The sequence below is a fragment of the Nicotiana sylvestris genome, chromosome 9, assembly GCF_000393655.2.
Source record: "Nicotiana sylvestris chromosome 9, ASM39365v2, whole genome shotgun sequence".
In the NCBI taxonomy this organism is placed as follows: Eukaryota; Viridiplantae; Streptophyta; class Magnoliopsida; order Solanales; family Solanaceae; genus Nicotiana; species Nicotiana sylvestris.
This window is the reverse complement of record NC_091065.1, coordinates 171464807-171474625: the sequence shown is the minus strand read 5'-3', so window position 1 is coordinate 171474625 and position 9819 is coordinate 171464807. Positions and strand designations below refer to the sequence as shown.

At 40.0% G+C, this 9819-nt stretch overlaps 1 protein-coding gene and 1 pseudogene across 1 annotated transcript; both read left to right on the top strand.

Annotated features, from left to right (window-relative positions):
* Positions 1–4574: 4574 nt before the first annotated feature.
* On the top strand, positions 4575–6885 carry LOC104214994 (cation-chloride cotransporter 1-like; annotated as a pseudogene).
* Positions 6886–9025: 2140 nt separating this feature from the next.
* On the top strand, positions 9026–9613 carry LOC138878594 (uncharacterized). Its single transcript, XM_070158286.1, has one exon. The coding sequence runs from the start codon at positions 9026–9028 to the stop codon at positions 9611–9613; it is 588 nt and encodes a 195-aa protein (XP_070014387.1).
* The last annotated feature ends 206 nt before the right edge of the window (positions 9614–9819 follow it).

Sequence of the window (9819 nt, the reverse complement as noted above, 5' to 3'; positions counted from 1 at the left end):
TTTAGTTTTATATTTTTTTAGTATCAATTAAGGGTTAATTTGTTTAGAACAAAACATGAAAAATCACAAAATTAGTTCACTTTTGCATTTTAATTGTGAATTTGTCATGAAATAGTTTTTAAACAATTTTAGGAATTAATTAGTCTTTGTTTTGAAATAATTAGGATTTCATGTTAGTTTTACATCTTTATAAAAATTAGAAAAAATTATAAAAAATTTAAAAATGAGAAAAGGAAATAAAAGAGAAAAGAAAATAAGAGTAGAATAGGTGGTCTTAAAAAGGACCCAAAATTTGGGCCAAAATCAATCCCAACCCCAACCCAAACCTACATCATCTGCCTACCCGCCCAATCACACCGAAACCCAGCCCAGACGCCTGACCCGACCCGTCCATAATACACTCAGAAGCCAATCAGTCAATCAAACCCACAGACCCCTAATCCCAAAACCCACCCATCCGTGACTGTTCTTCTTCTTTGAAGAACACGCGAGTCAGGCCTCAAATCCGTCCCAATAAATCGTCAAAATTCACGCAAGTGAGCATCAAGACCTAACCCACGCATCCCTCTACCTATCCTTTTGTTGTTGCTAGCGGATTTTCTGATGCCAAGATTCGTTTCTGTTCACTCGCTCGATTTTGAGATGAGGCACGTGATTGGAAGGTCCTAGAGACGATTCGTTGGATGAATGTGAGGCATTGGATTGATTTCATTCAATCCGATCCCCACATTCATCAGGGATTCATTTCATAAAAGGACTTAATCCGATTTTTGAAGGAGACAATTTTTGAGCAAAAACTGAGGGTTTAAAAAACAATGGTCTTTCTTCTTCTTCTGGATTGAATTTGAGAAAAATGAACTGAGGTTTACTAACTGTTCATGAGCTTCGATTTCGTCGACTCTGTTTCTATGGTTGCTCTGCTGCTTCGCCATTGAACCTCGACGGGATTTGGAATCAAATGGTGTATTGTCGAGTATATAGTTATTAAAAGGAGGTTAAAATTTCAGTTGTTGACACTCCCAATTCCAAGGCCGGATTCGTTTGTATTGGAGTCCAAACGAAATTAATCAAAGCTTCGCGCAATTAGGTTCAATCTCTTTCTCTTTTCTTATGTCAGTTTGGATGTTGATTGAAAATACGATAAGAGCCATGGAAATCCATTTATAGAAGTAATTTTTTGACTAATTCCATTAGAGGTTGAATTTGAGGTTAGCTTTCAGTTTCAGTTTGCGTTTGGAAATGCTATTTGACATGTCGCTTGTTGTTCGAATCTTACACTCATTGTTCTGTTCTGCTCTGCCTCATGTATACTCATATGGTTCTTCGCTCGGTTATCTGACTCTCTAGTACGAATGTTTCCGGCTATCTGTTCAGGGTCGCATACCTGCTCATCGATGCCTAAATCGTTCTGTTATTTTCTTCTAAATGAGCATAGCATGTTGTGCTTGGATTTTGTCGTTATCAAAGTTTAAATCACATGATCTTATGGAGGTTGAAATGGTTGCTATGTTAAGATCACGCTTAGTGTTTCACCTCTGCTCCAATATGTTTGTTAGGAGTCTGATTAGTGTCTTCGTTTATGAGATTTGAGACCATTCGTGTGTCTATCAATTGGTTAACCAAATCTATTCTTGAAAGTGAGACTTGTTTGGTTTTTGATAATTCACGGCTGGAATTTAACTTGTTGCATGACCGTTAAATGAATGGCGAGTCGATAATCTGCTCATTTGTGCTTTTCATGACTATGTTGGTTTGGTTCCGTCAAGTTCGAGTTTGAAATAGTTTTTCCTGTTTTGCTTCTCTGATCTTCTTGGAATAGCTTTCTCCACGCGTTTGTTGCTGAAATCTGACCATCTCTATAGAGAGGCAGTGGCGAATTTGAAGGTTTTAAGTGTCCTCCCTATTTTGTTACTGCTGTAATAATCTTGCTCTTTTGAGCTGCTGAAGAAGGCAATTTCAGCAGTAGGTTGAGCTGATGACGCGCAGTATTTTGGTTATTTGTTTGAACTGTGAGTCTGCTGAAAATATGCTTTGGTTTTGCACTAATTGAGCAGCAAGTTTTTGCAGTTTGAGCGCAAATTCTACATTGTTAGCCTTGTTAAGGAATCTGTCTTGGCTTTTGGTTTATCTGCATTTCAGGATCCATTTTTGTTCTTGTAGTAGCAGGATTGCATACTCTTTTCTCTCAGTTATCTGATTCTCTGGTTTGACTATTGAGTTGTAAACCTCCAGCTTGATTTATCAACATAGGGGTTCATTTCTAACCTTTGTTTTGAGTTGATATTGGTTACTATCCTGTCCGAGCTTAAATGTTATGTATGTTGCATATATCTATCCTCAGTCCTTTGTTGTGCCACATAACTTGTCAATTGAGATGATATTGGATCAGATAATACTGAATCTCACATTTGAAGAGCAGCTAGCTGTGTACTCTAAACTTGGGGCAACCTTCTCATAGGCCCTGAAGCTATTAGTAAAATCCCATGAACTCGAAGCTGAAAACGTGCAAATTAATTAGGACTTTTAGACTTCGGGATGGGCCGTTTAGCAAATTTCGCGACTTTCCCTAAAGATAACAACGCGTTAGACCCTTTAGGAGCGTTTCTAATAAAATTACTTTCTTAAACTCGGGTGCGCATTGATGCGACCCAAGTCCAAATCTCAACGGAGTTGGAATGTGTCAATAACCACGGGTGCATTGATGTGACGTGGTTCGAGACAAATTTTCACGACGTCGCAACTCTCGTTAAAAATAATGATAAAAGCGGTTTATAAATAAAAAGCACATAGTCTAGCATGTATCAAAATCAGATAAAATTAAATACAACAGTTAAGCGACCGTGTTAGAACCACGGAACTCGGGAATGCCTAACACCTTCTCTCGGGTTAACAAAATTCCTTACTCGGATTTCTGGTTCGCGGACTGTAACAGAGTCATAAATTTCCTCGGTTCGGGATTCAACTGGTGACTTGAGACACCATTAATCTCCCAAGTGGCGACTCTGAATAATTAATAATTAAATCTGGTTCCGATCGTCCTTTAAATGGAAAAACTCCTTTACGCCCTTGCGGGGGTGTAGATGAAAAAGGAGGTGTGACAGCTCTGGCGACTCTGCTGGGGACCGAACCCAGAATCTCTGGTTCAGGGTTCAGAATTCGAGCTTAGATAAATTGTTGCATTTGGTTGTATCTAATTTTCCTACATGTTTTGTGCTGAATGTGCTAAATGTTACCGCTTTGATATTATCTGAACTATATATAAACTGTGTCGACGCCCTTCTCTCTTCACCTCCGAGGATGTGCTTACTGGCTGAGACTCCCTATTCTGTTAGTGTCATACCTTGAAATAAGAAAGAGGCCGGACAAATTACGAAGTCGGATGGCCGTTTGGTTCCTGGTAAGTTGCCCCTCCTCGATTCGAGTTGTCCGCTCTGGTACACAGTCTAGAACACCGACCCAGGTTTTAAATATAGAATAACGTGACTTCATGTTGGATCCCTAGTAGGAACTATTATTTGCATCATGCTGCATTTGGCTTAGGGGACTCAACACAGGGGTTGGGTCCGTCTAGGACAGGTATGCCCAAAATAACAGACCATCTTGATGCATCCTGTGTGCTACATGTTGCATTCTTTCAAGGGTAAAAAGGTCATTTGGTGGACCAATGATAATTGAGGGCAAGTGAAAAAATGAAAAAAATGAAAATTAAAAAAAAAAGGAAAAAGAGAGGGTGAAGTGTAAGGATAAAGCGAGCGGGGCCTAATTATGTTTTCTGTTACATTTTTGTAAAAAAAAAAAAAAAAAAAAAAAAAAAGGAGGGAAGAAGAGAGCGTGAAAATTCGAAAAAAAGATTTTGCATTTTTTCATCATTTGTCGAAAATCGGAAAATCAAAAAAAGAAAATCCAAAAATGTTACATGTTTCATCACCTTTTAAGAAAAAGCAAAAAAAAGATATGTTTTCTCTAAATTAGTTATTTTTTATTCTCGCCCTTATCCAACCTGCCTGAACTACGCAAACCTGATTCTCGTCTTTCGGGGCGTGATACGTAGGCAACCCACATAGAGTCCGGTCTTCCTAGTGAGTCTTAGGTTCTTGGCTTCGCGGGGTCTTAGCCAAATCTTGCATTTTTTGCCACTTTTAGCCGCATAGGTTAATTTTTGAAAAATAATCGCAACCATATCTTACATGTGTCTAGTGGGGAATGTTATTGTCTCACATCTGGCAGAACTAGTCCTAGCGTGAAAATTCCGGCTCTGGTTTTGTTATTCTGGGGGAAAAGATCCTAACAAATGCTCATGTTGTGGCTGATCATATGTTTGTACTTGTAAGAAAACATGGTTCCCCTACCAAGTATAGAGCCACAGTGCAAGTTGTTGGTCATGAATGTGACTTGGCTATTCTGGTGGTAGAAAGTGAAGAATTCTGGGAGAGCATGAACTCGGAGCTTGGTGATGTTTCATCTCCAAGAAGCTGTGGCTGTTGTTGGTTATCCTCAAGGGGAAGATAATATATCTGTGACAAAAGGTGTTGTCTCGCACTAGTCAACTATTGGCAATACAAATTGATGCGGCTATGAATCCAGGGAATAGTGAAGGACCTTACTATCTCATTGGTCGTGCTTTGGGTCCAGAAGTTGGTGTTAGCATTGGTCTATGTTTTTTTCCTGGGAAATGCAGTTGCTGGAGCAATGTATGTATTGGGGGCTGTGGAAACCTTCTTAAATGTTGTACCAGCTGCTGGTATTTTTAAAGAAGTTGTCACAAAAGATAATGGTACAGCTATTGCGGAGCCCATTACAAGGCCAAGTTTGCACGATCTGCATATTTATGGGATTGTCATGACTATTATTCTCTGCTTCATATTTTTGGTGGTGTAAAAATGATTAATCGGGTCGCACCAGCATTCCTTGTACATGTTGTATTCTCATTGATCTGCATATTCTCTGGCATCCTTTTGGCAAGGCATGATCGTCCAGCGTTTGGAATCACGGGGTTGAGTTCGGAATCTGTCAAGGAGAACCGGGGTCCTGTTTATCAGAGGACTAACAATGCTGGAATTCCAGATCCTAATGGCAAATATACTGGAATTTCAATGCGTTGGTAGGTCTCTATTTCCCAGCTGTGACTGGAACCATGGCAGGTTCAAACCGTTCAGCATCACTAAAGGATACTCAATGTTCGATTCCTGTTGGGACATTAGTAGCAACTTTGACAACTAGCGGATTATATCTAGTTTCAATGCTATTCTTTGGTTCCTTTGCAACTCGAGATAAGCTTTTGACGGCCATTTCCAGCAATTTTTTATATCGGTATCATCCTTTCAGCATTGGGGGCAGCCTTTCAAAGCTTGACTGGTGCACCACGTCTCCTTGCTGCGATTGCAAATGATGATATTCTACTAGTTCTCAACTATTTTAAAGTGGTAGATGGAAGTGGGCCTTATGTGGCTACTTTCTTCACTGCCTTCATCTGTATTGGATGTGTTGTAATTGGGAATCTGGATCTTATTTCACCAACTATAACAATGTTTTACCTCCTATGCTATGCTGGTGTGAACTTATCCTGCTTCCTTCTGGATCTGTTGGATGATCCCAGCTGGCGACCTCGGTGGAAATTCCACCACTGGAGTTTCTCTCTTGTTGGAGCATTACTTTGTATAGTGATCATGTTTTTGATTTCTTGGGCATTAACTGTGGAATCACTAGCCTTAGCAAGCCTCATCTATTATTATGTGAGTATCAAGGGGAGAGCAGGAGACTGGGGTGATGGTTTCAAGAGTGCATATTTTCAGCTTGCTCTTCGCATTTTACGATCCTTGGGAGCAAGTCAGGTACACCCCAAAAATTGGTACCCTATCCCTCTCATATTTTGTCGTCCATGGGGCAAGCTTCCAGAAAATGTACCTTGCCATTCTAAGCTTGCAGACTTTGCCAACTGTATGAAGAAAAAAAGGAAGAGGAATGTCCATCTTTATTTCTACTATAGATAGAGACTATCATGAACGTGCTGAGGATGCCAAGACAGCTTGCAGGCAGCTAAGCACGTATATCGATTACAAGCAATGTAAAGGTGTAGCAGAAATAGTTGTTGCTCCCAACATGTCAGAGCATTGTTGCAAACAAGGCAGTAGTCATTGTGAAGGGTCTTGATGAATGGCCTAATGAGTATCAAAGACAGTATGGTACCATTGATTTATACTGGATAGTGAGAGATGGTGGTCTTACGCTGCTGCTCTCTCAACTGCTTCTCACAAAAGAGAGCTTTGAGGGCTCTAAGATTCAGGTATTCTGCATTGCCGAGGAAGATTGTCTATAAGTCGAAAATCAGGGAGCTTTGACTATGTTTTGGTACCGGAGACTGTTTTTGCGCTTTCAGAAAAGCCTATCTCTTCATTTCAGGGGCATTTGGGTGATTTTCTTGACCTCTCATGGTCCAAGTCTCAGCATTTTGCTTTCATCGTCAGTGGACAAAATAGTGTGGCTTTGGCATTTGTCTAGCAAGTCTTGTTTGAAGATCTTCTCGCATAGTGATTATGTGTGCTCTTGATTTGCTTTCTTTGGCACAGTAACCTGCATCCAATTTAACCCCATTGATGATAGATACTTTATCAGTGGATAACTAGATGCTAAGGTTCGCATATGGAGCATTCCTGAGAGGCAAGTTGTTGATTGGAATGATCTGCATGAGATGGTCACTGCTGCTTGCTATACACCAGATGGTCAGGGTGCATTTGTTGGTTCATACAAGGGGAGTTTTCCTTTACAACACATCAGATAATACATTGCAGCAAAAAGCTCAAATCAATCTGCAGAATAAGAAGAAGAAGGCTCACCAGAAGAAAACTACTGGTTTCCAGTTTGTGCCTGTGAGTACATCAGAAGTACTTGTACATCTGCAGACTCAAGAGTTCGGGTGGTTGATAGTGCTGATCTTGTTCACAAGTTCAAAGGTTTTCGCAACACAAACAGCTCGTTAATGAAATTTGCTGCTTGGTTTCGTAGTATCTTTCTTGTTCAGCTATTGTCCAGTATTTTCGATTGCACCAGAGGCCCATTCTAGTTGTGAGTCCAGACAATTCCATTGCATATAAGCCCATATTAGTGATCCATGTGTAGCCATTTTCTGGGCAGATCCATTGTTTTGCAAATCGTGCTTAGCTTCCATCGTGCATAGCTTCCATCGAGACATCGAGACATGGCTTATCATGGTTGTGCATTATAAAATTCTTGCGGCATTTGTTTAATGCACATCTGTCCCCTCGTTTATTAAATGTAGTCATTTTATGTCATTTTTTTTGCCTTTTAGTTTTGTATAGTAATATCGAGATTGATTATTATTATTGTTTTTTTATTTTGCTAAGGTGTGTAATAAATAAAAAAACAGATTTTGCGTTTTATATTTCCGTTACTCCTTTAGGCAATTAATATCTAGGACTTAAAATGAATTATTTTTATGTTTCCTTTAGTATATTAGGACCAATATTCAAAAAAAAATTCTTTTGTGGTGTTTTCTTTGGGAAATTAGCAAAAATTGAAAAATATTGCTTTTATTTCTACTAGAATGGTAGGATATGGTACATAGAAGAAAGAGAGGAAAAAACAAAAAACAACGTATGTTATCTTTGGTTTATCTCACAGTTTCTCCCTTAGGTATTCAAGTTGAATCCAAAAACATTGTGTTTTATCTTTTCCATTGCTTGTTTCGAAATATCGCGTCAAGATGTCAAACGAAAATTCAAAATATTTTTTCTGTAGTTTATTCTTTAGATTTTCTTCCTAAAAAATTGGGTAAAAAATATTTTTCTTTTCTAAGATTTTTTTTTCCTTAATAGAGTATTTGCTTCAAAAAAAAAGGGGAAAAAATACATGCTCGTTAGGCTTAAGTTTAGAATAGGTTATAGAACATTCATTCTAGAAAATTCAAAAAAAGGGTTTGCTGCTTATTTCTCTTTTCTCGTCAGATCGTCATGAAAAAAAAAAGGAACCAAAAAAGGAGAATGTCAGTTTGTTTATTTTATTCATGATCTTCCAGAACTACGCAAAGATCTGATTCATGCGGCATCATGATACGTAGGCAACCTACATAGGGATCGATCAAATTATTTTTTTATTATTATTAAAAGAAAAAGATGAAAAAAGAGGGGAAAAAGGGAAAAAAAAAAGGGAAACGAAAAAAAGAGGTGAAATTGTGGGATGTGAGATATGAGAGAAAGAAAAGAGTGATGAAAAAAAGGAGAAATGAAGGAAAATGGGCAAGGCAGCAAGTGCTAGAAAAGCAAAGAAAAGAGAGGTTGAAATGAACAAATTGGGATGATGCCAAGTGACCTTTGTACCCTCAAAGTCTTTTAGAACCGATAATTGTGGCTAGGTGCATATCTTATGTTAAATTCCCTAACGCTAACGTGATAGCTTCATTTTGTTATGTTCATAGCAGAAGGGTGGTTGGTTTGTGGTTCTTAAGGTAACTCATCCATTCAACACAAGGCCAAAGGGCAAGGTAGCCATGACTAGTAAAAACTTGGGCACAAGAGTTGTTGACCCGTCAAGGGAGTTTGTGGAGTCGGGGTCTGAATTGAAAGAGGAGTTCCAAAGGGTAAAACAACAGATGGCAGAAATGTATCAGTCTTGGATCAGGGGGCATCCTCCGCCTTCATTCCCCACTAGCTACACCGAAAACCCTGCAACTATCCTACCACAATCCCAAATCCAGATTCCCACTGCTGCTGATATCACCCCACAACATTTTCACACTCTACCCGCCAAAACCACCTCGTATCCCGCTCCTTTGGCCACTCATGCTCTTGTAGCTCTTCCCCCAACTACTTTTCATCGATCCTCTAACGAGGTTGTGTTCAAAGTCCCTAATGCCCAACACTATGCACCAGAACCAACTTTCAAAGTCTCAGATTCATACTCTCCCGCTCCTCATTTTGAGCCTCCCGGTGAAATTGAAAAGCCTGCTAAGACAGTGGAGCAAGATGAGATATCCAGGGAGGGGAAAATCTTAGAGCAGTCTTTAAGAAACATGCAAGGGATAGGGAGCCAGATGAGCGTGGCTTACAAAGACTTGTGCTTGTTTCCTGACGTCCAACTGCCTGATGGGTTTAGGATTCCAAAGTTCGATTTATATGACGGGCATGGAGATCTCGTGGCCCATTTGAGAGGCTATTGCAGTAAGATGAGAGGCGTCGGTGGGAAGGACAAATTATTGATGGCGTATTTCAGTCAATGTCTGGGCAGGGCAGCTCTAGAGTGGTTCACCCGTCAAGACGTTAGCAAGTGGTACACATGGTATGATATGGCTCAAGCCTTTGCCAGGCACTTTCAGTACAATATAGAAATTGTCCCAGATCGCATGTCCCTCGCCAAGATGGAAAAGAAGCCTAATGAAAGCTTTAGGGAATACGGGTTCAGGTGGAGAGAGCAAGCTGCCAGAGCCCATCCTCCCATGGAAGAAAAAGAGATGGTCGAGTACTTTCTCCAAGATCAAGAGCCAACTTACTTTGGGCATTTGATCACGGCTGTGGGTAGGCCTTTTAATGATGTGATAAAAATGAGAGAAATGGTAGAAGACGGTTTGAAGTCTAGCAAGATCATGAGTTATTCTGCTTAAAAAGCCATGACACAAGCAATTCAGAACGACACAGGAAGTTTGCTAGGTCAGAAGGAACGCGATGATGTTGCCATGGTTGTTTCAGAGTCACGACATGGCCTAAAGGGCCCGCCTCCCCAATATACCCAGCCTCAACTCCAACCCCAAACCTATCCCCGAGCTCCACGTAATCCACCTCAGTATTATTCTCCAAACAATGTCTGGTC